General features: G+C 46.6%; 7 protein-coding genes across 9 annotated transcripts; 3 read left to right on the plus strand and 4 right to left on the minus strand.

The window, feature by feature from the left end:
• Window positions 1-305: 305 nt before the first annotated feature.
• BDCG_00164 lies at window positions 306-11,507 on the minus strand. Of its 2 annotated transcripts, none has more exons than XM_045415685.1 (13): window positions 9,324-11,507; window positions 9,006-9,159; window positions 6,205-8,944; window positions 5,956-6,117; window positions 5,734-5,884; window positions 5,059-5,654; window positions 4,865-4,968; window positions 4,585-4,784; window positions 3,945-4,508; window positions 3,833-3,884; window positions 1,664-3,756; window positions 1,542-1,598; window positions 306-1,468 (listed from the first exon to the last, which is right to left on the minus strand). In XM_045415685.1, exons 1-13 carry the CDS (start codon window positions 10,012-10,014, stop codon window positions 1,386-1,388), a joined length of 7,647 nt encoding a protein of 2,548 aa, XP_045279047.1. In that variant the 5' UTR covers window positions 10,015-11,507; the 3' UTR covers window positions 306-1,385. The 2 variants fall into 2 exon arrangements, with proteins under 2 accessions (XP_045279047.1, XP_045271576.1); XM_045415686.1 differs by having other exon boundaries at window positions 799-1,450; window positions 9,324-11,495.
• A 328-nt stretch (window positions 11,508-11,835) lies between these two features.
• BDCG_00165 (acetyltransferase) lies at window positions 11,836-14,082 on the minus strand. The gene is made up of 3 exons (XM_045415687.1): window positions 13,649-14,082; window positions 13,013-13,409; window positions 11,836-12,890 (listed from the first exon to the last, which is right to left on the minus strand). Exons 1-3 carry the CDS (start codon window positions 13,807-13,809, stop codon window positions 12,792-12,794), a joined length of 657 nt encoding a protein of 218 aa, XP_045271577.1. The 5' UTR covers window positions 13,810-14,082; the 3' UTR covers window positions 11,836-12,791.
• Window positions 14,083-15,970: 1,888 nt separating this feature from the next.
• BDCG_00167 (protein-S-isoprenylcysteine O-methyltransferase) lies at window positions 15,971-16,894 on the plus strand (the record flags this gene model as incomplete). Its single annotated transcript, XM_045415688.1, has 2 exons — window positions 15,971-16,733; window positions 16,806-16,894. 2 exons carry the CDS (start codon window positions 15,971-15,973, stop codon window positions 16,892-16,894), a joined length of 852 nt encoding a protein of 283 aa, XP_045271578.1.
• On the minus strand, window positions 16,867-21,257 carry BDCG_00169 (peroxisomal membrane protein Pex17). The gene is made up of 4 exons (XM_045415690.1): window positions 20,959-21,257; window positions 19,891-20,891; window positions 19,384-19,832; window positions 16,867-19,307 (listed from the first exon to the last, which is right to left on the minus strand). The coding sequence occupies exons 1-4, from the start codon at window positions 21,030-21,032 to the stop codon at window positions 18,753-18,755; spliced, it is 2,079 nt and encodes a 692-aa protein (XP_045271580.1). The 5' UTR covers window positions 21,033-21,257; the 3' UTR covers window positions 16,867-18,752.
• BDCG_00168 (uncharacterized protein) lies at window positions 17,880-18,365 on the plus strand (the record flags this gene model as incomplete). The annotated part of the gene is made up of 1 exon (XM_045415689.1): window positions 17,880-18,365. The coding sequence occupies one exon, from the start codon at window positions 17,880-17,882 to the stop codon at window positions 18,363-18,365; it is 486 nt and encodes a 161-aa protein (XP_045271579.1).
• On the plus strand, window positions 21,179-23,557 carry BDCG_00170. Of its 2 annotated transcripts, none has more exons than XM_045415691.1 (3): window positions 21,179-21,705; window positions 21,842-22,242; window positions 22,381-23,557. In XM_045415691.1, the coding sequence occupies exons 1-2, from the start codon at window positions 21,413-21,415 to the stop codon at window positions 21,960-21,962; spliced, it is 414 nt and encodes a 137-aa protein (XP_045271581.1). In that variant the 5' UTR covers window positions 21,179-21,412; the 3' UTR covers window positions 21,963-22,242; window positions 22,381-23,557. The 2 variants fall into 2 exon arrangements, with proteins under 2 accessions (XP_045271581.1, XP_045279048.1); XM_045415692.1 differs by having other exon boundaries at window positions 21,252-21,705; window positions 21,842-22,246; window positions 22,381-23,451.
• Window positions 21,347-24,931, minus strand: BDCG_00171 (polyadenylation factor subunit 2). Its single transcript, XM_045415693.1, has 4 exons — window positions 24,528-24,931; window positions 24,314-24,429; window positions 24,034-24,234; window positions 21,347-23,921 (listed from the first exon to the last, which is right to left on the minus strand). Exons 1-4 carry the CDS (start codon window positions 24,616-24,618, stop codon window positions 22,362-22,364), a joined length of 1,968 nt encoding a protein of 655 aa, XP_045271582.1. The 5' UTR covers window positions 24,619-24,931; the 3' UTR covers window positions 21,347-22,361.
• Window positions 24,932-25,147: the final 216 nt, after the last annotated feature.

Genomic DNA, 25,147 nt, shown 5'->3' on the forward strand with positions numbered 1-25,147 from the left:
AACTTCTCAGTATCGACTGTCGGCACTTGCAAACCGTTCCTCATATACCAGAGTGTACGAAGCAAAGCATGCATCAGCCAAACAACACCGCGTTGATGCGTGAGTTTTCCTAACAGCGGATGACTAGACTGAGGGATTTTCCAGAAAAGATGGCCAGAGCAAGACTTTGATACCTCTCTTGCTATCTGTTCCATGTTGTCCTGATTAGTGAATTGACTGGATAAAACTAGAGCTCAAAGTTGCCAGGTGCAAAAAGAAGAAATATATATGTATATATATATATATACATATGTTGGGAGCTATATCAAAATATGTATCATCCGGAGAGAATTCAGTGAGGGAGCAGTTGTGGAATCTCTAGAGAAAGTTTCTTTCAATAAATGACTCCGTAGAAGTAATTTTACATACATATTTTCTGTGGTAACTAATAGTAACTAACACAAACATATGAAACATGGTCATAATTAACGCCTTGAAGCGCAACACACACACACAAACACACACACAAAAAAAGGTGAGGGAGGCCAAGGACCTGAACTGAAAAGAGGGAGCGAGCTGCAGATTGCAAGATAACTATAGAAACATCCATTCCATCGGCTCTTACAGGTACAGTAAGTTGTCTGTCGGCTTAATCTCATCATCCGTAGTCAATGACGGGCTCCAAAATATCAAACAAAAAGAAGGTTGAAGAACAAAATAGAGCTCATACAATGGAAAAGAACAAGACATCCGTTCAAACCATATACATCTGAAAGAGAAAACGGAGGAAACGGAGGGAGGGAAAAAAAAAAAAAAAAACCTCGGAAGAAAGAAGAAAGAATAACCACAAAGTCCCAAAGTCCGTAAACCCGAGTCAAAGGAACCGACGGAGAGAGATGATTTCACCACATTCTTTCATTCTTTCAAATGTAAACTTCCATGAGGAAGTGAAGTGGGAGAAACACAAGGACATACCCCTCACTCTCCTAACCATTCACTTGTATGATGCTAAAAAGAAAGACAGAAAAGGACCAAGGGTTCCCTAGACATGAAAGACCAAGATTTCCTTGTGAAGAAAAAAAGACCCCCCACATTTAAATACACTGGCCCCATTTTGCCTCTAAATACAGAAAACAGAAAAGTTTAACGCCAGATAAATGCAGAAAAGGGGGAATGGGATATGGGATGGATGAGGGAATGGTCATTCAATCATCATCAACACAAGACAGGAAGAGAGAAAAAAAAAATTGGTACCGTAAAATGAAAATAAGAAACACTTCAGCAAAAAGAAATAGGGATAACAAAATAAAACGAGATTTATACTATCTTTCAAAAAGTAAAAAAGGACTCCCCTTTTAACACCAACTGCACGTTGGACGCCATATCATGCGCGCCAGAGTTTTAGTTCACGGCGACCCGGTCAGACCAACATCGGAATCGCTCCCCATCATCGAATTATCTTCCCAGCCATCTGAAGCGAAGTCAGAACCTGAAAAGGGAAAAACGGGGTGGTGGTTAGAAGCAAAAGAAAACAAGGAGGAAACGGATATGTGGCTGCTTACCAGACATCAGTTCTTCCGGGATATCCACGGCCATTTGTTCTAGTGCAGAGATGACAGCTAGCAAGGAAGTTAGCGGGATTATTCATAAGGAAAGATAAAAAGTAGATCTGGTTCTGCCATACCTGTAGCCTGCTGAATAAACTCCGCATCTGCGTTGTCACTCTCATCAAAATAGACCTCAATACAATGCATAATCACAAGTGCAATTGTCTCCATCGCCTTAACTTCAGGAGGCTGCGCGTCCGCTGGCGTAAGATAAGTCCTGCGCAACTTGTCCACGCAGGTCTGCGCTAAATCCCTGCCAATTTTCTTGTAAAACTGGCGGAAATCGTCGGTGATATTCTCATACTCCTTCGAGAAAAGGAGTTGCCGCAGGAAATCCAGCGTCCCATTCCTAACTGCCCTCTCCGGGTATTGAAGCAGTGTCGGCGCCCAATCCGGTATCCGGTCGACCACGGAGCTCCAGAACCAATATTCATCCTTGTCAGCCTTTTCGTTTTTGACTTTCACCAGCGACTGGAAGAAGGCCAGATGTTCACGACCCCCACTGTCATTGATGGAGTCTACGCCTTTGGACACGTAGTCGATGAGGTTTGTTATCTGATTGCCATCCGTGGACATTTGGCAGAAAACTAGAGTAGCTTCAAGGAAAGGAACACAGAGGTAGGCTGGAGAAGCCCGTAAGCCTTCCTCGAGAACCTTGCAGATGCTGTCCGTTAGGCCATATTTAGGGTCAGCGGCTAAGAAGACGCTCACTATTTTCCGTGAAACTGGGGGATTAGCTTGCTGTTCCAGGATTTTCCTCAGGACAATGAGATCGCTATTCCTTCCAACGGGTCGAATCAGTTCGGCTTCAGCCTTGGTAAGCGAATATTTACCCATAATACAATCCCGAGATCGATTGTCAGGTGAGGGCATCAGTGTGAAGTCGATATGCGTCATCAAAATATAAAGGACCTCCACAAGTTTGAAGTGTGAATATTTGCGACCTTTCTCAATAAGCCGGAAATAATTCCCATACTGTCGTTTCAACCGTTTGCTATCCTCTCTGTCCAGCCAGACCATTTCCAGGCACTTTAACAAGAAGCCATGTTCAAGCATGACATGGACAGGCAAGGCGCCAAAATTAGCAATACCAAGGAGCAGCTCGAAATAATCGTCCCAGGCACGCGAATATAGGTGTAAACAACCCCACAGCCCATCAAGTGTGTCAACAATATTCTCAACCATCATCGCATAATTGCTTTCACAGCTAGCTTGTTCGCCAGTTTCTGTTGTTTCATCCCCTAGCGGCTCCTGTAACCGCGAGAGGGCGGTGATCAACAGTCGACCGAACCCATCGCGGACAACGTTATTGGGGCTCTTTAAAAGAAGATCTCGAATACCTAAGGGTCGAACTATAGTCCAACCGAGGACTGCCGTAGCCCCTTCGGTGCTTTCATTGACACTTCTCCCCAATTCAATAATGATATTTTCAAATTCAGGTAATTCTTTAGACCTTGAAATGATTTGGTCTAAATTGTCTAGGGCGAGGATTATGGCTGATTTTTGAATCTTACTGAACTCGGTTTCTTCAATGGCAGCAAACCTTCTTGCTTGTTCCAGAAGCGCACGGATAAAATAAGCATGATACGGGTCCAACAGACAGTAGGTCCGTATGAAAATTTCGTTCTCTAATGCGATGTGGTTTCCAAGCTCCGTAGGTAGTGGGACACTGACTGGTGTATCATCAAGGGACGGTTCATAAACAGATTTGGCCTTCTCCATACTACTCACCCGTTGATAGAATAGCATGTACGCATTCCACACTTTGTTAAAGCGAACTGGGGGCATGTTCGAACCGTGGATTGGGTCATTTAGGCCACCAAAACACTGATCAGGGATCTTGGAAGGATCAAACCTGCTGACGTCGGAGTCATTGAATTCCACCCATGAGGCACTGGGGTCTGCAGGAGTAGGACGCTCTCTGATATACGAATAATAGTGGCCAGATTCGGCAGTACCACTATGCACAAGAACACCTACCAGCTCGAAGATATCCGGTGCAATTGGTGTGCCGGGGTTACTCAGATACTCGACCGTGTAAGGGGTCATATCAAGACGTTCCGGAAACTGGAATTCATCGTTAATTTTGCTGCGCATCATCGAGATGACGTCGAAATCGAAGCGTTTGAGATGGAATATCAAGTTATCCGGGAGATCTTTCAAGCAAGCCCTACTCATAAAGAAAAGAGGAAATTAACAACCGCAGCCCTTCCTGCATACCAAAACATGGCACATTAACAGCTCACCTCTTGACCGCATCAACATGACGTCCACACGATGTGCAGGAGTATTTATTATCTGCAAACTATTTTAGTAAAGCCGAAACAAGATCTTCACAATCAACTTCATTCAACTTACCCCCTTGCATCACCTCCCCTTCTACATATGCACGCAAACTATCCTCCAGCCCAGCCTTCCCTTTAATATCGCATTGTATCGCAGAGAACGGCTCAAGTCGCTCCGAGATATGAGGACACTCTTTCGACTTGATCTGCTGCACAAGCTGGCCGCCATAGAAAGATCTGAAGAGTTTCTTGTCTTCCGCTGACCGAATCTGGCTTTCCCATCGATCGAATAGTAGATTGTAGAACTCATCTACATCCATCTGAACATTGATGTCGATAGGCTCATTGTCGTATGTTCGGATAGTATCCACGGCTTCCTGGGTATCAACGCTTTTCTGCCAGGTATTTTGCATGTAAGCGAATACCTTTTTCGTCTCTGCAAGTAGATTCTGAGTGGAATCCACGTCAGAAACATGTACTTCAATCATGAACTTTCGGAAATCAATGTTCATGAATAACTGAGTAAAGAGAGAATTCAGGTAGCAAGTATTCGACAGGTTTTTCAAACCCGCATAGCCTTCGGGAGAACGGATGGTTTTGTATCGGTCGAAAATCCAATTTGGTTCATGGGTATAATCTGAAAAAGGGTAAGCAAAATAACCACCAAATAAAAATTATCCAACTAGAAGTAATACAATGGGCGAACGTCATACCATATGGAATGACATCATCAAGTAATGTTAGCATTTTCTCATAGTTTGTTTGATCTTCGCACAGACGCAAGAGAATATTATATATCTCTTGCCTGGTGGGATTATGCATGACAGGAATGCTCGGTTGAATAGCCTCAGTCTCAGTGGGATCGGAGAGCTCGGGAAATAGAAAGGTGTAGAATAGCTTTTCCATGAGATTACTATTTTTAGTTAGAATCCGCCGGACTAAATAAAAGATTTATGTGCGGTTCATATGCGGCTGCGGGTGGGTATTCTTTACCTTGTGTCCATGGTGCCGGTTATGGAATGAGAGAGCTCGAGGCACATTTTCAAGAGATGAGTAAATCCCAGAACAATGTAGTCAACAGGCTCTCGACCAACAAACTAAAGAAATAGAATTGAGAAGGTTTAGTAACTGAACGGACTCAAAACGATACAAATACAAAATAGGAAATAGGAATACTAAAAACGAACCTCATTCGTGTGATGACTAAGAAGTAGATCTCCCCATTGCCTAAGATACTCTCTAAAAATTAAGTCTTCAGGAGACAAGATGGCAACGGTCTGAAAAAGGATAAGCGCAACTTCGAAAAACTCCTGGGAGGACTGTCCATATTTGAGAGTATCCGGGAAGCGGGCAGAAATATGTTTCCATAATGTTGCAACAATATGAATTGTCGTGGCGGAAGGGGGCTTGCCACCAGTGTCAACGCCTGCCTTCGTCTGGCTGTCGGACTTCCAAACCCGTTTCTGAGATGGGGAGGTACCACAGGTGGAAAATATAATTTCCGCAATACTCTTGCGTATATTTTGCCTAGATTCCGCTAGAAGCAAGGTGAAGATGAGATCCTTGATTTGGGTACTTTGCTCAACGGCGTCCCAAACGCGACTATCGTGCATCGAGGCTTCGATGATGACAGCGAAGGAATTAGATATTAGTTTCTGTATGGAGAGTTCCGAGAGGTGCTTGGAAGTAAGATTTTGGCCGAGGGAGATAAAGGATAAAAGTCGAGTGGCTAGTTCTAACGGGTTGGGGAATAACTGTTCAGAGTCTTCTGGCGTCGATTTTGCTAAATTATTTTTGGACATTAATATGATGGCTGCTTATCATAGGGGGGGGTTATTAGCATATTTCTTTTGTTAACTTACCCATCAATGCAAACAACAGACATTCCACAAAATTGCGTGCAAATATTAATTTTAGTGTGCTATCTTCTAAACCCTCAGCCATCTGGGGGCGTGTTATGAACACAACCAGATTCTGAATGCTGTGGGATATAAACTCTTGATCGGCGTTATTCTAACCACAATATTTGTCAGTTACTCGCTTCCCGACATACAATGAGTATTGTCAATCGCTTGCTAACATACATCTAAAATTTGTTCGCCTACGCATGTTGTGAGAGCCTTTATAGAGTATAGAAGTTTGTAGGGCTTCTCCAAAGGGAACATCTCCGGCTCGGAGGTTTCTTTGGATCTGACGAAATCTCGAACGCGCTGCTGGGGCGGGAAGACAGCTAAGAAGTCAAATATCTAACCACACTAATTGTTAGTATTTACGAATTTACCCTGGGCGATCCAAAAGTGAGAACGGGAGAGAATGACGAAGACAAAACATACCTCTTTAGCTAACTTCTCCTCCAGACTCAACAAGTCATACAGATCATCGAAATGCTTCAAAACCTCGGAGTCAACCAAAGTCAACGACTGACGCCGTCCCCCCACCGACGCCTCGAAAGCGTCAGGATTCTTTCGGATAATAAGGAGCCCTGGGCCTACGAGTTTCAAATCTCGCAAAGTCTTATCAGCATTGGCAGCAAGGTCCAGCCTCTGTCCACAGCTAAAACTAGAGAAACTCGTAAAGCCGGTGAGCCTAGTTAACTTCTCAGCCAAATCTGACGCAGTGGAAAGATCTCCTATCTTTAAAGTACGAATCTTGGTCTGAGAATTCCCATTGAAAGCTTGGTATGAAAGTTCGAGAACTTCTCCATTTATCTCATCGTCCCTGAGCATTGATTCTTGCGGGCTAACTTGGGGCGGAGTGTATTGCGGCCGCGTTCGCAGTCCCTGAAGTAGTTGGCGCAGGAAAAGAAGCGAGCGAGTAAACCGTAGTTCTTCCGCTCGCACTTCACCATCAGACGGAACAATGACCATAGGCTCATCCTCGCCGCTTGCGGAGCCGTCAGTGAAAGCTTTGCACTTCGCGGCAGCTGCTGTGAGTTGCCTAACGCAGCGATCCACCAATGCGACATGGGTAGCCTCTGCTGCGGAGCGTGGGGCTCTGCGAATCAATATATGATCAAGGTAAACATCTATCGCGAAGTTGATGGCTTTCATTTCGATCGTTCCGGGGGGCGCCGTGAGGATAAAATGCCATAATCGATCCATTCCGGGAATGGCAATAATCTCATTTTCGTCCACTTCCGGGGGCGGATCGAAGCGAATTTCGTAACTCACTGCCTGCTCCGCAAATGCTAGAATATCAAGGGTATAGTCTTCTGGGGAGATTCGAAGGAGATAGTTGTTGAGGTAAGATTCGAGAAACGGATTTCGCTTTCCAGCTCGAACTGTAGCTCTGGGGAGTACTTCCCAAGCCAAGCTTCGACCACATTCACCAATTTTCTTTGACATAAATACGCGGTTCCAGAGAACTTCGCTTAGTTCTGGAGTAATAGTTTCCGGCACTTTTTCGATAATTCGAAGAAGCATCTGAATCCGGGGTCGAAGAGAGTTTCTAACAGTGGGATCTGAGAAATCGGTGGAGACAGTATCAAAAGTATGAGCAAGTTCCGTGATTATTAACCGAGTGAAATCAAAATCCAGTGCCAGCCGTCGAATGTCTAGGCTATCATAAGGAGGTATCAGAGCGTTCAGGGCTTGTATACTACCAACCACAAAGTCGTTCATTTCAGATATATCATCGATGCACTTCTTGTACATTTCCATTTTATCGTTGTCATCTAGCCCAAGTGTCAGTAGATGTGAAAGCTGCTTGCTAGCAAACTTTTGCAAATTCGTTTTTTGCTCGACGGAAAACTCGCTGATGGACGTGGCGTCACGAATCAGGCGAACACACAGACGATAGGGGACCACATCTACATGCACATGGTCATAAGGCTGCTGGCGCATTCTCTCCGTATGTTTATCCCTCACGGCATTTAAAAGGCAGTCGCTATATTCGAGCATCCGTGCGTCGAAGCGGTTCAAAGGCAATTCTATGAGCTTGGTGCAAAGATAATTCAAAGCATTCGACCCAGATTGATGCATGATAAATGTCCGAGTTAGCATCCCCAGAACCTCCGCCACGGTTCTCGGGTCTTCGCTTTCAGTCACAGTGTTCCAAATAATATCAGTATCGTTATTTGTGTAAGTGGATGTTACAACAAGGAACCCAACAACGTTTCCACTCCGGCTTATCAACTGTGGATGTGAATCCACACCGACGATGTACTCCACGATCTTACTGTCCCTCAGGAATTTCACAAGATACTGGATAATTGGGTAGTTAATGCCAGCGGGGTTTCCTTGGATATGTTGGCGCCAGACACCGACAAGATCAGCCTGCATAGTTTCCATACCAAAGACGCGGAGTTCCATTCGACCTTCTGTGATGTGCCTCTTCAAGACTTGGAACTTCCAACCTAGGTGGATGATGGCGGGATATTCCTCCTGTTTGGCATTCTCGGGAACATCCACGCCAAGATCACGCGTCATTTGCGTTGCCAGCTGACTATTCAACAGGGCAGTGTTATGGTACGTGTAGCCGACGAAACGGAGAACAGACTCGCTGCTGTCATTGGTAACCCAAGAAGATTTCTTCGAAATGGAAGACTGATACTCGGTATCTATGGAGCGAATGAAGGTATATACGGATTTAATGGCATCAACAAGTTCTGCTGATGCGATTAGTTCATCGTCTGCGCGGTACCTCTTCCGCTCCATTCCAGAATCGACAACGTTATGGGCAATGGTCAGTAGACATATGAAGGTGCCTGCGAATTGTGGCCATGGTTGGAGAGCCTTGAGAAGCAAATGCGCGAACTCTGACAGACGTTTTACGAGATTGACTGGAGCGGCAGTAAGTTGGTCGTTGACACGGGCCACAAAGTTAATAACTTCGGGGCCAAAAGTTCGTTCCATCATCTTGTAAAATGGAATTGTGTGGACCTGTAATATCCATCCCAACGCGGGTAAATAAACTTTTGACAGTAGATCTGGCGCAGAATCTGTGTCGTTTGGATAATGTTCTAGTGTTAGAGCATCGATCCGAGTCATATGAATGGCAAGGCGCCCAAATGCCACGGAGAAATCCTCAAAGAATTTCCAAGGGCCTTCTCCTTCGTCGGGTTGGAAATCAATCCTGCCATTTTCATTAGCAGTTGCGTGAAATATTGAAATTGACCTCTAGTGTATTTACTCACTGCCGCCGTAAAAGACTTTCAATAAGCATTGGAACCTCCTCCCATACATCCCGATCTTCAGCAACAGTGTCGTATGTGATACTACTCAGGTTATTCACACAGAGCTCAAGCCAGTTTTTAACCGACATAAAGATTGCGATATCATGAGGGTGACCTGTATATGGAGACATTGGTCATTAGTAAATGTATGGTGCATCGAAAAATAAAAATAAATATAAATATAATATAAATATAAAAAAACAAATAAATATAGAAACTGGCAGAGGGAGGGAAAAAAGAAAGAATAAAAGAAACAGCAAAGAAAAGAAAATATATTACCTCTCTCGAGAAAACTCGCAGTCTCTTCTACTGCCTGCCGTATGTCACAGTCCTGCCTGAGTCGTGGGAAGGATTCTGCCAGGGAAACCTCGTCATGAATGTGCACAAGTTCAGGTTCTTCTGGAGCTCTGAGAGCATCTTCTAATGACCTCCAGTTGGATGTGCTGGGATCCTGATCCATATCTTCCACCTCAGCAACCTCAATCTCGGGGCTGTGCGACGGTGACGAAGCCATAGATGTTTCGGGTTTGTTATGGGATGTAATATCTACAGATATGTGGTGTTGTTCATGTTGCTCTTCTTGTTGTTGGTCGGATAATGCTGGAGCTTCTTCGGCGGTATGAGAGGCAGAATTATCGTGGAGAGTGGGAGATTTCATATTGATCGTTACTCTACTGGAGGAACGTTGTGGGTTGGGGGTTTCTGGTTCTGGCACCGGCGTAGTCGTGGGAGAGACAAGGCTGTTGCCGCTGACAACCTGGTCGTCGCCGCAATGACCGCTGGTTGAGCTTGGGGAGGGGACGGACATGGTCATAGACTCGTTTGAGTGATTCCCACTGTCAAGACGAGGACGTTTCCGTGTAGACTGGGGATATGTACCTTCCATGGGATCATCTGGGGAGCCTTGAGGATCAATAGCTACGGTAGTAGGTTGTGGGGTGCTAGAGCTATCTAGCGGGGAAGCTGCCATGACATTTTTCCCGCCAAACTCGAATGAAACGATAGTGACGGTCTGTGAAATAATCGGGTGGGCAAAATAGGTTGAGCAAGAATGAGTCAAGCTCCAGGCAGAGAGTGCGTTAGAGGCTGAGGACCAGGGAGTGGTGGGAGGGGGGAGTTCTAGGCTAGGGAGCAAGCGACGGCGGTCTGCAGCAGCAGCAGCAGCAGCAGCTTCATCTAGCAGAATTAACAAGCGCGAAAACACCTGCCAAAAAATGGCGACCTATGTGATTCGACAAGGAGGGGTAAGATCTGAGGCCAGGGCCTGGCGATTGGGCGTCGGGAGGGCCACAAGGAAGACAGGGAAAGTGAAGGGAAGGTCAAAGGAGAGGCGGATAGAGGATATCTGTCGCCGTGGTTGGCTGGACGGGAAGTAGACGAGTGGTTGGCTGCTGTGCTGAGGGACAGGAGATTATTATCGCCGCGGGTGTATCGGTTAGTTGTTGTTGTTGTTATTGTTGTGGTGGTGGTGATGGTTGGTGGTTGTCGTTGAAAATAATTATTTAGCTGTAGTTTAACTAAATCACAGGAATGACGATGTGCTGCTGCTGGACGCGCTCACTCCACAGAGAGCAGAACTACAAACTACACATTACTTTTCTTATTATTGTAGTAGCAACACACGAATGACTATCAAATTATCCTTTTTCTAATTTATAATTTAACAATACTTGGCAGCTTTCTTCACTCCAATCAGTCATGAGAAAGGGCTTTTACTCTGGACATTCAGCATATGTATGGAAACTGATATTCCAAACCTAGTTCGCCCTCCGCGCCATGTCATGTCTGCCTGGACGCCAAAATCTGGGCTCAAAGAATGCCCGAATTAATTTTCAACAAAACCATCCACCACGTAGTATTCCATTCCGCCAGTTCGTCCTCATCCCGCGCTTTTTTCCCCTGCCAATCCATCTTCTGCTTCCCCTCGCGTGGGCAATTCCTCCATTCCGCGGTGGCTGACTACGTTCAGGTCATGTGATGTTGCCTGATTGAGCGGCAACTTTTTGACGATCTCAAATTCAACCTTCAACGCCCGTCCTGCATAGTTATAGTATTCACAACATCATTCGGATTTCAGCTCTTCTGATGAAACAGATACTGTGTTTAAAAGTTTTGCGCTTGGTGCTGCTACGGTACTGTACAGTGTAGTCTGTGGGCTAAGCACTTCAGACTCCAGAGCATCAATAATGAGTCATCCCCGCCAAATCTTCAGTAACTAGCTAAGATTGGAGCTACGGCTTGCAGATTGAACCTATGCCTAAGCTATACATGTACTACGGAGTTACTACATACAATCAGTTCAGCTGCTAATAATGCTGGAAGCATTGTCGGAGCAAACTTCGTTTCTAGGACCGTTTCAATTACCTTCTCTTATAGCAAGTCAGATAAGATATTCAGGGAATAGCACCTAAAGGGAATGAGTTAAAGAAAAAAGAAAAAGAAAAAGAAAACATGCCCACCGTCCCCGCCCGCTTTTACCACATTTTCATTCATCACTCACCTCTCTTTGTCCCGCCAAACCAGGTTCCTCACACAGGATTTCTCCCGGGAAAACAAAAGAAAAGAGAGCAGGCTTTGTTCGGCGGGTTCAAAATGGGTTACGACATCGAATAATAACACCAACAACAAAATAAAAAGGGAACTTAGAAAGGGATTAAATGGACTTATATAACCAGGGCCTTTTCTTTTTTCTTTTCTTTGGTAGCATCCATCATTTATTCTGACATTCGGGATATTATTAGCCAAAGCGAGGAAGGAAAACAAAAGGAAATTTGGGAAGCTGGTTGTTAACTCAGGCGCTAGAAGCCTGGATGGAATCATGGAAGGCGAAGCTTTCGGGATCAGCAGAGCCTAACTGGAAAACACCCGGCGCCATATCCATTTGGATTCCAGGGCTCTAGCCGGTTCTTTGCTCATATTTTTATGCTTGTTTAGTTATTCTCATTATTATTTTCAACATCCCGCGTTGGCGTCAGAAATCCGGCAAAGGTGCTCTGTAGAGGAAACAACCCATTTTCTATAAATGAATGTTTTTGCGTGAGCTGAAGTCGGGGCGACTGTAGGAGCTTGTTCCTCTTTATTATTATTATTATTACTATCGGATCGTTCAATGGATGGGTAGTTATTTTGATGAATGATGGATGATGATGATATGAGTTTTGACAACCTGTCCGAGTCCCCCCCCTTTTTTTTTTTTTTTTTTTCCCCAAGCCTTTACTTTCAGGCCCAGGTTAAATTAGTAGCTGGTGCCACGCGCCCTCACTCCCATGAGTGAGAGTGCACCTGACTGCAAAGATGAACATATATGAAACTTGTCTTTTGTATGAGCCCACTACATGAAAGATACGTATGGAAAACATTAGTATCTTCAACAATTCAACTTAGATAATGACGATATCAGAGTAGAGTATATATATGCACTTAGAGAAAATAAGTTTCAAACTTAATATTATAGAAATATTGGTTTTCTAACTCGAAAAAAATTTGAGGAAAATTTGAGGGTTGATAGATAGTTAGATGTCATAAAGTAAAGCCTTTTGGTTTTTACTTAATTACCTTCGATATCCAGTGCTCATGACATCATTTCAAGCAGCTATTAGGAATGCGCCGGGAATTCTTATTGTTCATTCTATGTTCCTCATTCCGTCTTCTCTGTATCAGGCAAATCTAGGTAGCAAATATTCGTCTATGAAAGCGTCATGGTCCATGCTATGTGTGATGGAGTTCCCTATCAAACCCCAAGCGATATCAGCTCTGCGCATCTGGAGGGGAGGTTGCCATTGACGTCTCGATCCGCCGGATTATCCGTGCTGGATTCCCCGCAGCAACATGGAAGGCCGGTACATCCTTAGAAAACAGCAATGTCAGAGACATTGATCCACTTATATATGTAATTCCCAAAACTCGTAACTAACAATCAACGGAAAAAGAAAGAAAAATAGAAACTAAAAAAAAGTAGTCATACACACCTTGGTAACAACACTCCCCGCCCCAATTGTCGCCCCCTTCCCAATGGTAACCCCAGGCAAAATATCAACATTCCCACCAATCCAACAATCCTCGCCTATATGCACCTCCTTGCCCAGTTCGGGTCCCTTGGTCCCATTCCTTAATGCGGGATCTAACGGGTGCGTTCCACTGTATATACTGACATTGGGTCCAAGCAGCGCTCTCGCTCCGATGGTGACGAGGCAGGTGTCGAGAATGACACAGTTGAAGTTTATGAAGACGCCTGCGCCAACTTTTACGTTGAAGCCGTAGTCTACGCGGATTGGGGCTTCGATCCAGGGCTCGTTTTCGAAGAGGGCCTCGTCGGCGGCCGGGTCAGCGGCTGGGGGTGGAAGCGGGGTGTGGTCGTCGATGATGCTAGTGAGAGAAACGAGGGAGAGAGATAAGAGTTAATTGTTTTGTGATATGGAGATTTGTTACAAGATAAGACTAGAATCGGATTATCATCCTCCCCCCCCCCCCCTTCTCCGTCATTCTGGTGCAGGCGGGGTGGAGGGGAAATGCGAGTGTGGACATATGGAGGGGCTGAAACGCGGGGATATCGTATAAATAACTACCACATGATGTACTATATGTACCCATGTGGATTCACTCACTCTCTCCAAAGCTCAACTTGCCGCCTCCGAGTCACTTCTTCGGAATCATTGAATCTCTTACACGCCCATTTGCACTTTGCACGCGCGGCTATAAGCTCCGGCGTGAAGGCGTGATAAAGCTCTCCACGGAGCATTTTCTCTTTTTCCGTTGGCTCTGCCATCGCGTCAACAGCACGAGGATATCTGAGTTATCTGCAGAGAGCGATGGTTGTCAGATCGCAATCAACTAGCTATCCTTCTCGCAGGGGAGATTGATGGTGACAGAGATTGAAGCGCAAAGCGGCTGGATGTCTGTGGTGATAGGTATTCCGGTTTGAGTGGCTAAATAAATAGTTAATTGGCAGCGGATGACAAACCTTGAGTCGACCGTCCGAATAAATAAATACTTGGATGGCATTCTCAACTTATTTAAACGACAATCTACCCCAAGATTTATATAAACCTAGCTAAAAACAGCTCCGGGAACCGCAATTGCCGCCAATAATTAAGTATCTATGAATCTCCCCAGGAATTCGCGGTGCAAACCAATCAATATTTACCTACAGGGTTATTTATCCTGCCAAACTCAGAAACTCGTTATTTATTATTGTATATCATCATCATCCCGATAATGAATTTTCAAGGAGTTCCAGCTTCCCGCATGCCTCTGCCGCAGACCGCAGCTCTGGCAAACCTGGACCCACAGCATCTTGCACCTCTTGATGCCCTTGTCCACTCAATCCTGAGGAGTCAGGACTCGTTCTTAACGCAACACAGGAAGAACACCCATATTGCCTGCTGTCTTGAATCGAGACCTCCCATCTGAAAATGCAGTTGTTGTGTTTAGAAAGTTTCGCACGGAGTTCACATCTATTGCTGAGTTGATGATTACCTTAAAGGTGATCTCAGTCCACAGACAACATTGTTTTAATGATAGATACTGGACCCCTTAATATTCACTTAGGCCGTGCAGGCATATCAAAACACAGTACCCTCGTTCAACAACTTCAGCCTCCATCTTCTAGAGATAGCCGCTCATACCACCCACGCCCTCACAGCAGAATTGTACACCGCTGCCCATCCCGAGATCAATGTCTACTCGACAGACCTACGTTCCAGGCCACACCCACACTACATCATTGATCTGTATCATCAACTCTATCGCTGTGCCATGGACTATCCATATGGACGCAGGTTTTTGGTGGAGTAGTCTTGTTTGAGCACGAGAAGGACAAGTCTGACAGCGTGCTTCTAGCTGCCTTTGTTCACCCCTCCCAGCAAACGGGAAACTCTGTCTTTCAATTATCTCCATCCCAACTAACTTTCCATCAACCCCTCCCATTTTCCGCTACCCAAAACGTTGACACCCTCACTGTCCACCGCAATGACCTCCAAGACCGCCACATATTCCGTGATGAGTTCTCACGCATCAGTCCTCCTATCATTCTCAACCGACCGCCTTGCATTGTGCCACTGACAGATGAAATGAGGGTAGGAATGAATTGGGCTAGACAGCAGCATGAGGCGCGGGGGAAGCCGTACGAGACAACGTATTACCCGCCTCAGTAGGGATAGAAATTGAAAATTTAGCTTTTATTTATTAGTAAAACAAAACAATGTTAATTATACTTCCCAGAGGATATCTTTATCAGTCTGTTGTTTATTCTGGCCTCATCATTTTCTTGTATTAGCAGACTTTCGAGAAAGGCGATGTTACAGAAATGATAAAAAACACAGTTTTCTTTTTTAATCTAGATTACTGACTGAACAGTTGCGAGATAAATAACAGCTAGATATATATTATTTAAAATTCATATTACCGAGTGAAAATAATAGTTTCATGATATATTAACTCATATTAACTCATTTTAAATAACTGGATGCTTGCGGAGTAGTATCCAGTTAAAATACGTCATTATTACGTAAGTGCTTCTTGAGGCCGGCGCTAAACCGGTTCAACAATATCAATATAACAAAGCTCAACGAACTTTACCTAGGACACTCGCTGAATGGGCGGCGGCTGTTTCCAGGAGCTGGTCGCACCTTTCCATTAGTTAGATATTTTCTTTGTTTGGGCTATTATCATTTTCGGAAGCTGACGGCTTTGAGCTAGCTGCTCATACATAATGGGGCCGAACAACTCTCCATCGCTGCTGCTGTAAAATTTTCCACTACAACAGCCTTTACCTCCAGGTCTTTGGCAAACTGTTGCACGGATTGTCGCTACAAATTATCTACTCGAAAAGCCTTACCTGTATATGTGCGGGCTCTCCACTGCGGAGAACGCGAAATAGGCGTATATAGCTCAAATTTTCGTCAAATCGTCCTTGCAGCCGTCCAATCATGGCTGATCCGCCCTCAACCGGAGTCGATTGGCGCCCACGTCGTGAATACGTGCCCTATAGCCCAGAGGGAAATAACAACAACTTGAACGGTGCTGCTACTAAACATCCGAGGGAAATCATCGACCCTGCAATTCTGCCAGGGGGGAAGAAGTCTCTAGCTGGGATATCCATCCGCTCGTTTGTTTTGGGCCAGGTTTTCGGTCTCTGCATCGTCCTGACCTTCTTCCTCCTCCTCAAGTCGTCGACCTCTCTATGGCGAGCTCCTTTCTTCCTCACAACCCTCAGCCTCTTTCATTTTCTCGAATACTATATTACGGCACGATACAGTACACCCTATGCGTCGATATCTGCTTTCCTGCTCTCCTCGAACGGTGCAGCTTATAATATTGCGCACACCTCTGCGATGGCAGAGTGTTTACTTACTCGCTTAGTTCTGCCTGAAAGATACGCGAGGATGGTATCTCTAGCATTCGGTGGTGCCCAGGTGCAAATTGGGCTCGGGCTGGTTTTCATTGTCGTCGGCCAACTTGTCCGGTCGTTAGCAATGGCACAGGCTGGGACAAATTTCACTCATACAGTGCAGTCCCGACGGAGAGAAGGGCACACGCTGGTCAAAGACGGCATTTACAGAATCCTCCGGCACCCAAGTTATTTTGGGTTTTTCTGGTGGAGTTTAGGAACTCAAATGGTTCTGGGAAACGGAGTCTGTTTCCTTGCCTATACCATTGTGCTCTGGAAGTTCTTTTCCAGTCGTATTCAGAGTAAGTCGCCTCTCTTCAGATGTTTATTGCAAATTCGTTTACCCTCATGCTGATATCGAAATTTTCCTTTAGGAGAGGAGAAATTTTTGATAAGTTTTTTCGGCAAGGAGTACATTGAGTATCGAGAAATGACGCGGGTTGGAATCCCCTTTATTTCCTGAGGGCAACATGACAGCTACGCCAGTGACTACAACGGTTGCACCTGATTTAACATTTTCAGAGGAACATTGATATCCTAACTCCAAGCATGCTCCATGCGCCCAGTTTACCAATGAATCCTTTTGCTACTATTGCGACTACCTACCCTTTATCGCCTTGCTTCGTAAAATGATCTGTGGAGATTACTACCTGATATTCAAAAATAACAAAAACTGCATGATGATGGCACAATTTAACCACTTTCATAGGCATTTCAGCATTGGCCTTCCCCCTCTCCTGCTTATCTGTTTGCTTTCACTGATCCTGTTGGGTCACAACAAGTGAATCTAGAGATACCATCTTGCCAGCTCTGAAGACTATATAAAAACCAGAAATCTTCCCCAAGACACATGAAGTCTTCTTACCACTTCCCCCCCCTGAAGGCAATGATATACGCTACTTATACCCGCTGCATTTTCGTGTTTTGGCTTTCATGCTCCGTTTCCAGCAACACCCTAAATTATCAATATTCAATCTCTGTATAGTTTTCTTGAACTTCACCATAATAAATAGCCCGCGCAAGGGAAGAACAACTGTCACTCATTATATGGAAATCAGTGCTTGAAAAATCTCATCCTCCAGCTTCGATATATCGAGATACCCACTCGTTGAAACAAGCAGATGTGCCAAGTCCGCGCGCATCTTCACCAACCTTGCGGCTGCAAATCTCACCAACTGCGCGTCTGCCGCTCATACAAGGTCCAAAACCATGTTCGTACAATCACAGACACCACCAGCAGCGCCAGCAGCATCAGAAATGGCATGCCCATCACGACCGCCATCACCACCACGAAAACCACCCCCTCCACTAACAACACGAACACCTGTCGGTGCATCTGCCGCAGTAGCTGCGGCAGCGACATAAACCTCCGCATGATCCCCCGCTTCATCACCATCTGCTCCAAAGCCTTCAACCCGGATATATTCTCCACCTGCCCGTCATACAAGATGCATCCAGATGTTGTCGACCCGCACCCTTGCTCCGACCACTGGACCATGCTATCTGACGTCAGGCTCTTCTTCGGGCCCCCTAGGGGCCTTGGGACTGTCAATGGTGAGGATGACGATGGGGAAGGGGAGGAGATCGTGACGGCTGAAGGAAGTGGAGATGGAGGAGGCCAGGACTGGCCATGGAGTCTATTTGATGTCGGCGATAATGGGGGTTATCCTGATCCGCTGCGGAAGAATCATTTGGATACTTTGCGTGAGAGATATTATTGTCGGGCAGTGAATGCGGTTGGAGGTGGGAATGATGGAGGTGATGGTGGTGATGATGACAGGAGTGAGAAACGCGTTGGCGATGGTGTTTCTCATCAGCAGGAGAACAAGGTGGAGGCTGATAGGGGGACATCTTGTAAGCTTCCTGGGACAACAGAGGGTAAGAAGGGGGGATGGACGATTTTGGATATGTTCTTGGATTGGATGGGGAGTTGAGCGAGGGGGATGGATGCGTTAGGGGCGTTGAAAGGTGGTGATGTTTTCTTAAGTTGATCTCGCAACTTCTTCGTATTTTTTCTTTCTCTTTTTTCCTTTCATTCGACTCTTTGCCTGTCTATTCTAAGTGTTCGTTTATCTGCTTATATTTGTTATAATTATTCCATCCCGCTACTTCAAGGTTTACAGAGTAATATCAGTATCGATTCAGATTTGTTTCATTTCTCCTGCTGTAGGGTTTAGAGTAGGAGGTTAAAATCAGTCTCTAACTTGATTGGCAGAATATTAACTCAAATAAATATATAAGTAGAAGTGGTATTTCTTAAAATACACCCATTCCTACATAAACACGTAACCCCACAACCCCCCCTCCCGAGACATTAACCATCACAATTTACTCTGCGGCTCCGCCACCGTCCCAATCGCCCCACTCATATATGGAATCTCCAAATCCTCCTCAGACCCAAACAGCACCATCTCCCTCCCACCCTTCGTACTCCACCATGTAACACAAAAATTCGCCCGATCAACATCCATCTCCCCACTGCTCAGCGCATCCCAAAACCTCTCCTGACACTGCTGCCTCATCGCCTTGTCGGGGATGATATTGACCAGATGCGCGACGAGCGGCAGCCATTCCTCCAGCGCCTCGAGGCGGAGGAAGCATAGGCAGTCGATCATGGTCATGGCTAGGACGGCTTGTTCGGATAAGGGGGGTGTACTGTTGCTGATAGCGTTAAGGTCGACGGAGGCAGAGGTGGAGGCCACGGGCGGGGTTAGCGGGCAGGTGGGCGCGTGTAGGGCTCTGTTATATAGGAGCTCGAGAAGGATTGAGGGGAGGAGCGGTTGGGTGTTTGCTAAGGGAGATGGGGGCGCGGTGATTTGGAGCACGGTTTTGAAGGCTAGGCGGAATTGGCGGGCGGAGAGATTCTGGGGGAAGACCTGAAATGGATATCGATTGTTAGTTAGGAAGAAAACCTCAATATCCATCGCAGTGGGAATGCGAATGAGGACATACGGTAGAAAGGGTATCGACATAAAACGGGAGATGCTTCGCGGCCATATCTGCACTCTTGGGTGCAGCGAGAACGGATAGTACGACGCTGTGCGCTGCCTCAAATATTTCCAGAAGGTTGTTGTTGCCGCCTGCGGCAAGGTAAGGAAGTGCAGCAGCGATTAGTAGGTCCTCGTTGACAGCTGGGGATAGTACCAAAGCAAAATGCTCAGCTGTGTTTAGGAAAAACAGGTCTAGACATCTATCGATAGGGTAATCTGGGATACGACCGGCTGATGCAGGACGGATATTTTCTAAGAATTCTTGGGAGGCAACTGGATACTGCGAGAGGATGTCGATTGCAGTCAGGTTCACAAAGGCATACTGGGAAGAGGCATTCTGCCCAATTCGCCCCGAAACGAAACAGAGGTTGCGAAGTATGTGTAGAGATTTGCGAGCAAGTAGTGGTGCGCCTAAAATATTGAGTTAATAAAAGTAAACGAATAAGACCACGAATAGGGCTGGGCTTACAGTTATCAGCCGCGAGGACGCGATCATTTAGTACCCTTCCTAGAACAGCCCTCAGAAAAATAACAATAGAAAATAGGGATGTCTTCAGTAATCGCCAAAGAATGGGAATAGTCGTCTGGAGCGACGTCTCATCTAGAAACTCGGCCTCCTCAGAGATATCAACTTCTGATAGCTTATTCTGCCGCCACTGAACCATCAATGTCCTCGTGAATTCAAGGAGAGAATCCACCGCTTGCACTACTAGCCTTTGCACTTGACAGTTGCCAATGGCATGCGCGATTAATCGCGATAAAGGACCCAATGAAGAGATAAGCGGTTTTGCCGTGATTGCGCGGATGTGTAGGCAAGTTGGTGATTGAGCCGGCCACTCGAATTTCTTCGAAGGGGTCTCGCGAATGTCCCGATCAATAGCACCAAGGAAGTACCCTGATTCAAACCCTGCCGGAGAGAAAAAGACAGTATCCACGAGGAGAGGAAGGAGGATGTTATAATCTAGCCGTTTTCTCTCCGGATCCGCCAGCAGCTCGAACGTATAGTTCAGCACCAATGCTATACAATCCCGCGCAACTCTTGGGTATGAATCGAGCTCGCTCAACGAAAGCTGAAACGCCGTCACTAGGCCGGATTCCAATTTCTTTCTCAGATTTGAGGGCAAACTCTGTCGGTCCTGGCCCTCCATGCCTAAGAGTATGCCTCCCAGCAAAATGCTATGTCTCCATCGCGGGGACTTGTCATCTGCGCCCTGAACCACAGCCTTCACCCATTCCTCCCGCTCGAGACCTCTCCTTTGTATATTTAGCGACGGAGGCCCTTGTTGTTGTGATTCATTGTGCACGACGCTGATCGCGGCAGTATTGAAGACGCTGAGAATGCGCCGGCAGGTTTCCAGGTCGAATTCACCGCTCCATAGAGCTGGGGAGTGCAGGAGCTGTGACGATAGTAGTGTGACGTTCCGAGGATTGGAGAGTAACGAGAGAAGCCCCGTCGATGATGGTAGGAGGCTAGAGATACAATTTGTCAGTTCTCGGGGTTTGACATTCAAAGGCTAGGGGAGTGGGCGCATCCTACCCGTAAGCATCCTGATGCTCAGACACCGTCTGGAGCGACCGAAGCAGAGTTGCGAGCGACCTCTCAGTGCCCATTTTCGAGTGAGAACAATTTCTCCCTATCTTCGGTAGCTGTTGTTACATGAGAGTTGAGTTGAAGTGTGAATGTTCGCCAGTCCCCCTTACAACTCCTGCATCATCGGCGGAGCTCGCGAACCACCTGCCGAGGTTCAACGCCAGCTCCTGAAACTGCAAACAAAGCAAACATATTTCCTCCTTCCTTCCGTCATCGCTGCACTCAACAATGTTAAACAACACCAACCACTGCAACCAGGCCAGAGAAACAAAACAGTGCTTTGTTTTAGCCCCGATGAATAGCCCAAAGCATTCGACGGATGCGTAGCCATAAATTCACCCATTCACCATCCATGCCATTATCCTGAAACCTCAAACGCGGAGACAGATACAGCCAAACAATGTCCTTCTCCCAAACCATCCCCCTAGGCTACGAAACCCCGCCGTTTCCTTCTCTTTACGTCACCTTAGGCTTCTACCACGACGGAGCCCAATATCTCTATTACACAAACGACATATGGCGCTTCACGCTCTTCTGGACACTGCTCTTCTATATCGGTGTACATCTCTCGGCCGCTCTGTGTGCCGTCGTGATGCAATGGCGCAGCTGGAAGATCGTCTGGGCCGTGCTGTTGATATACATACTCATTGCGGGGTTGGAGGGTTTGCTGGCGGGTAGTGTTACAGGGCTTATGTGAGTTGTTAGATGTTTTCTCCCTCATTCCTGCTTCAGATGTTTTAGCTCTTTGTTTTGCGGGTTCAATTTTGTAACTATATGGAATTGAAAAGGATACTGGTAGCTGCGTCTGACGTGAACTGGCACATAACAGTCTCGGAGCCGTCTATGAAGCCGGCAATTATAAGATGTCGACCTGGATTCCGTTTTCGTGGGCGGCCCTTAATACGCTTGTCTTGGTCCTATCCAGCTTTTCTATCCAGGGTGGACTATAGCGCAGCCACCTGACGGCCTGGCATGCTTTTTGTTTACGATATTATAGCCTGAGAGCTAACACTTTGCCTCTACGGCAACCACCAAAACTTTTTTGAAAAGCCGTGCTCAGGGTCATATGCCTAGCTAAAGTATAGGGGGTAGTCCGGTCTGCAAAAGGGGAAGAAACTATACGTAAAGGATTTGATCCCAACGCCATACGCGCATTATTCCCCATCGAAATTCGCTCGACAGTTGGCATAAGCAGATACCACAGAATAAGAAATAAAACAGATATCGCATGTAGGTAAATGGTCCCTTCCATCTCGCCCAAAAAGTCCCGAAAACAAATCGCAACCCCCGTTCTATATTACAGGTTCTTTTTAGCATATGTCAAAAGATGATATGGTTTTGTTTTCTTTTTATCTAATATTTCGCCAGTTCCCCCGTCGTTGCTCTTCCATCAAGCTGTCTTGCTGGCTTGGCAACGGCCCGCGTTTCCTTACACCGTTCGTGAAATCCTCATTTGAATCACCAGTTGGGCCCTGGCCCTGAAGACCTGGTATTCCTGAGGACGTGAAACCTCCGCCACCGTGCGAGGGGAAGTTTTGGTTCTGCTGAAGTGTGTTGGGTTGGTGGTGTTGTTGCTGATGCTGTTGTTGCTGATGCTGTTGTTGCTGTGAAAAGAACTGATTTTGTAAAGATGATAGATCCATGTTTGGTGGGAGGCCACCCCCCTGCATACTAGGCATGGGATATGGGGGCGGGCGTAAGTTTAGTGGTATAGAATCAAGTTGAGGTGGAGGAAACGAGCCGGAGGAAATCATTGCCGCCAGACGGCTCGGATCAACTTGCGGCATGGATGACGCCGTGCCCGATGGAGGTGGCGGTGGTGGCTGCACAGCTCCAATTCCCGGAATCAGTCCTGGAAGTCCAACATTATCGCCCGCGCCGGGAATTCCCTGGATACCCGGAAGGAGTGAGGCGTCGGGTTTCCTTTGGTCGACAAGCCCCTCCGCCTCATCTTGGAGTTCCTGCTCCTCTTCCTCCTTCATCTGTCGACGACCAAATCCACGGCTCCACGTTCCCTGGGCTTCCGCTGCTTCCTCGCCAATGTGGAATCTGTCCTTGAGATAAGTGGTTTCGCCAGGCCGGGCACGGGACCAAAATCGGGTGAAATTGTCTTTGGAGCCGGACGCGAGAATATGGCCGAGGGGATGCCAGTCGAGAGTCCATATGGTGGATGAGTGGGCATAGGGGACACGATGGGCGGGGAATATGACTTGGGCGGGAGTGTTAGCGGGATCAGCGCTATCATATGGCGCGACAGTGGGGACCTGTCCAGGTGGTAGATTCTGCTCATCCAATAAATAATGATGAATTGATCCATCCTCGCTTCCCGTAGATATAAGCGAACTATGAATCGGGTGCCATGTCATGGAGGAGATAGGCTTCTCATGTCCTCGTAAAATGCATATGTCTCGCATCATCCGTAGATCGAAGACGCGGGCACTTTGGTCCCGCGACGATGTCGCCAGTAGGTTTGTGTTCACGCGCGAGAATCTAGTGCAGGTAACTGTATTTTTATGGCTGTGGAGCGTAGTCAGACAGCGGCCGGTGCGGGGGTCCCAAAACTTGACCTGGTGGTCTTTGGATCCGGAGACCAGCAGACCCTTTGACGGGTGCCAGTCGCACGATTTTGCATCCCAGCCGTGGCCCGTCAGAACCATCTCACACATGCGGGCGGTGAAGTCGAAGATTTTCAGCGTCGTGTCGTCGGAGGCGGATACGAATTTCGTATCGCTGGGGCACCAGGACAGATCCCTGACGGCATCGTGGTGGGCGTCGTCGACCGTTTCGACGTTGTTGAAGTTGGGCCGCCAGTACTTGATGTCGCCCTTCTGGCCGCCGGATATCAGCCAGTCGTGGCTATGCGACCATGCGGCGGAGGTTACGCCAGCTTGGTATTGATCATAATGGGCCTATAGTTTGTTTTTTTTTTGCGTTTTTCGAAGCCAGTCAGCGTTCAAGATACAACTCAAATGGGCCAGGGGGTTAGGTAGGGGCTAAGGGGGATATGTGTATATCACTAACATCCATAACCGTTTCAAAATTAAATGCTGTACCATTCCATAACATAAACTCGCCAGTATGGCCTCCTGTCAACAAGCGTCGGCCCTCTGGCGTCCATCTTACGACCGTAATTGGTTTTTTTGATTTGCCGATGGATTGGTGTAGATGACGGACGGGGATGGTGTCAGCGGGCGAATCGATCCTGGCTAAGGGAGGGAGCATCTAATAATCGAGAAAGTCAATAATATCCCTTAGTTTAGTATATATGTATCAAAAAATCATATACAATGGGGTTACATACGTCCACAGTGTAGCTGGCGCTTGGTCTTTCCCGCTCAAGCCTGTGTGATCCTTTGTATCGGGGCTGGCGCACCCGCATCCACTGCACCATTGACGAGCCATAGTCGGTCACAGGTCCTATTATATTCATCGCACTCTTAGTATGACGGAGAGGATATTATATTTTTGTTAGGTGAGGAGGTGAGGAGGTGAGGAGGCCAATATGATATACTTACTGGGCCTTCGAGGGCCTCCCACCCCTCCCTCGTAGGACCTCAGCGGGCGCGAGAATCCCCCTTCCGCCGCATCGTGGTCGTAAGAGCTCATACCAGAAACAGCAGAAGATATATGCACAGGGGGTTAATATCGGGTAAGTCAGTCAGTCAGTCGAAAGGGTGATCAGCTCGCTAGCTATCGAGGGTATGTCATGGTAAGGTGGAGGTGCGGCGCGGCGGGCTAAAAATTGGGCGCTGGTACTGCAGGATTCAGTGGTGCAAGAAATTGGTCTATGGCGGGAGTAAATTCGATACAGGTAAAATAAATATATCTAGGCATCGCCTGTCCCTCTCTGTCTCTTGTCTCCCGTGTAGTGTGTCTTGTTGCTACAAAGATGTTGCGAAGTTATTTAGTTATTTATTTAGTGCTGCCAAGGCGGACAGCTGTATTTATTTAATAGTAGGAAACCCTGGGGAAATCCATCCCCTCGTCATGAAAGCCGGTTGCTGCCAGGTTCAGGTCCAAGTTCATCCCCAATGATTCAGGCAAAGATGATTGCTGTTAAATAAAAGGGAGCTCTGAGCAAGACAACTCTTTATTCTAACCGCTCTTTATTTATTCTTCTTCATGGCAATCCATC

The sequence above is a fragment of the Blastomyces dermatitidis genome (genome assembly GCF_000003525.1).
Source record: "Blastomyces dermatitidis ER-3 genomic scaffold supercont1.1, whole genome shotgun sequence".
NCBI lineage: Eukaryota > Fungi > Ascomycota > Eurotiomycetes > Onygenales > Ajellomycetaceae > Blastomyces > Blastomyces dermatitidis.

What these genes read in the sequence shown, in the direction of transcription:
- BDCG_00171 (XM_045415693.1), bottom strand. Translation starts at nt 24,618, where the DNA reads ATGAGCTCTTACGACCACGATGCGGCGGAAGGGGGATTCTCGCGCCCG. An exon ending in GCGCCAGCTACACTGTGGAC is followed by an intron (nt 24,235 to 24,313) that starts GTATGTAACCCC and finishes CTCGATTATTAG; the next exon opens with ATGCTCCCTCCCTTAGCCAG. An exon ending in ATTTTGAAACGGTTATGGAT is followed by an intron (nt 23,922 to 24,033) that starts GTTAGTGATATA and finishes AACAAACTATAG; the next exon opens with GCCCATTATGATCAATACCA.
- BDCG_00169 (XM_045415690.1), bottom strand. Translation starts at nt 21,032, where the DNA reads ATGGGCACTGAGAGGTCGCTCGCAACTCTGCTTCGGTCGCTCCAGACG. An exon ending in GAGCATCAGGATGCTTACGG is followed by an intron (nt 20,892 to 20,958) that starts GTAGGATGCGCC and finishes TTGTATCTCTAG; the next exon opens with CCTCCTACCATCATCGACGG. An exon ending in ATGTCGATACCCTTTCTACC is followed by an intron (nt 19,308 to 19,383) that starts GTATGTCCTCAT and finishes TATCCATTTCAG; the next exon opens with GTCTTCCCCCAGAATCTCTC.
- BDCG_00165 (XM_045415687.1), bottom strand. Translation starts at nt 13,809, where the DNA reads ATGGCAGAGCCAACGGAAAAAGAGAAAATGCTCCGTGGAGAGCTTTAT. An exon ending in CAAGTTGAGCTTTGGAGAGA is followed by an intron (nt 13,410 to 13,648) that starts GTGAGTGAATCC and finishes TTCTCTCACTAG; the next exon opens with CATCATCGACGACCACACCC. An exon ending in CGGGGAGTGTTGTTACCAAG is followed by an intron (nt 12,891 to 13,012) that starts GTGTGTATGACT and finishes CTGTTTTCTAAG; the next exon opens with GATGTACCGGCCTTCCATGT.
- BDCG_00164 (XM_045415685.1), bottom strand. Translation starts at nt 10,014, where the DNA reads ATGGCAGCTTCCCCGCTAGATAGCTCTAGCACCCCACAACCTACTACC. An exon ending in GAAAGTCTTTTACGGCGGCA is followed by an intron (nt 8,945 to 9,005) that starts GTGAGTAAATAC and finishes TGAAAATGGCAG; the next exon opens with GATTGATTTCCAACCCGACG. An exon ending in AGGAGAAGTTAGCTAAAGAG is followed by an intron (nt 6,118 to 6,204) that starts GTATGTTTTGTC and finishes TAGTGTGGTTAG; the next exon opens with ATATTTGACTTCTTAGCTGT.
- BDCG_00170 (XM_045415691.1), top strand. Translation starts at nt 21,413, where the DNA reads ATGTCCTTCTCCCAAACCATCCCCCTAGGCTACGAAACCCCGCCGTTT. An exon ending in GGTAGTGTTACAGGGCTTAT is followed by an intron (nt 21,706 to 21,841) that starts GTGAGTTGTTAG and finishes GGCACATAACAG; the next exon opens with TCTCGGAGCCGTCTATGAAG.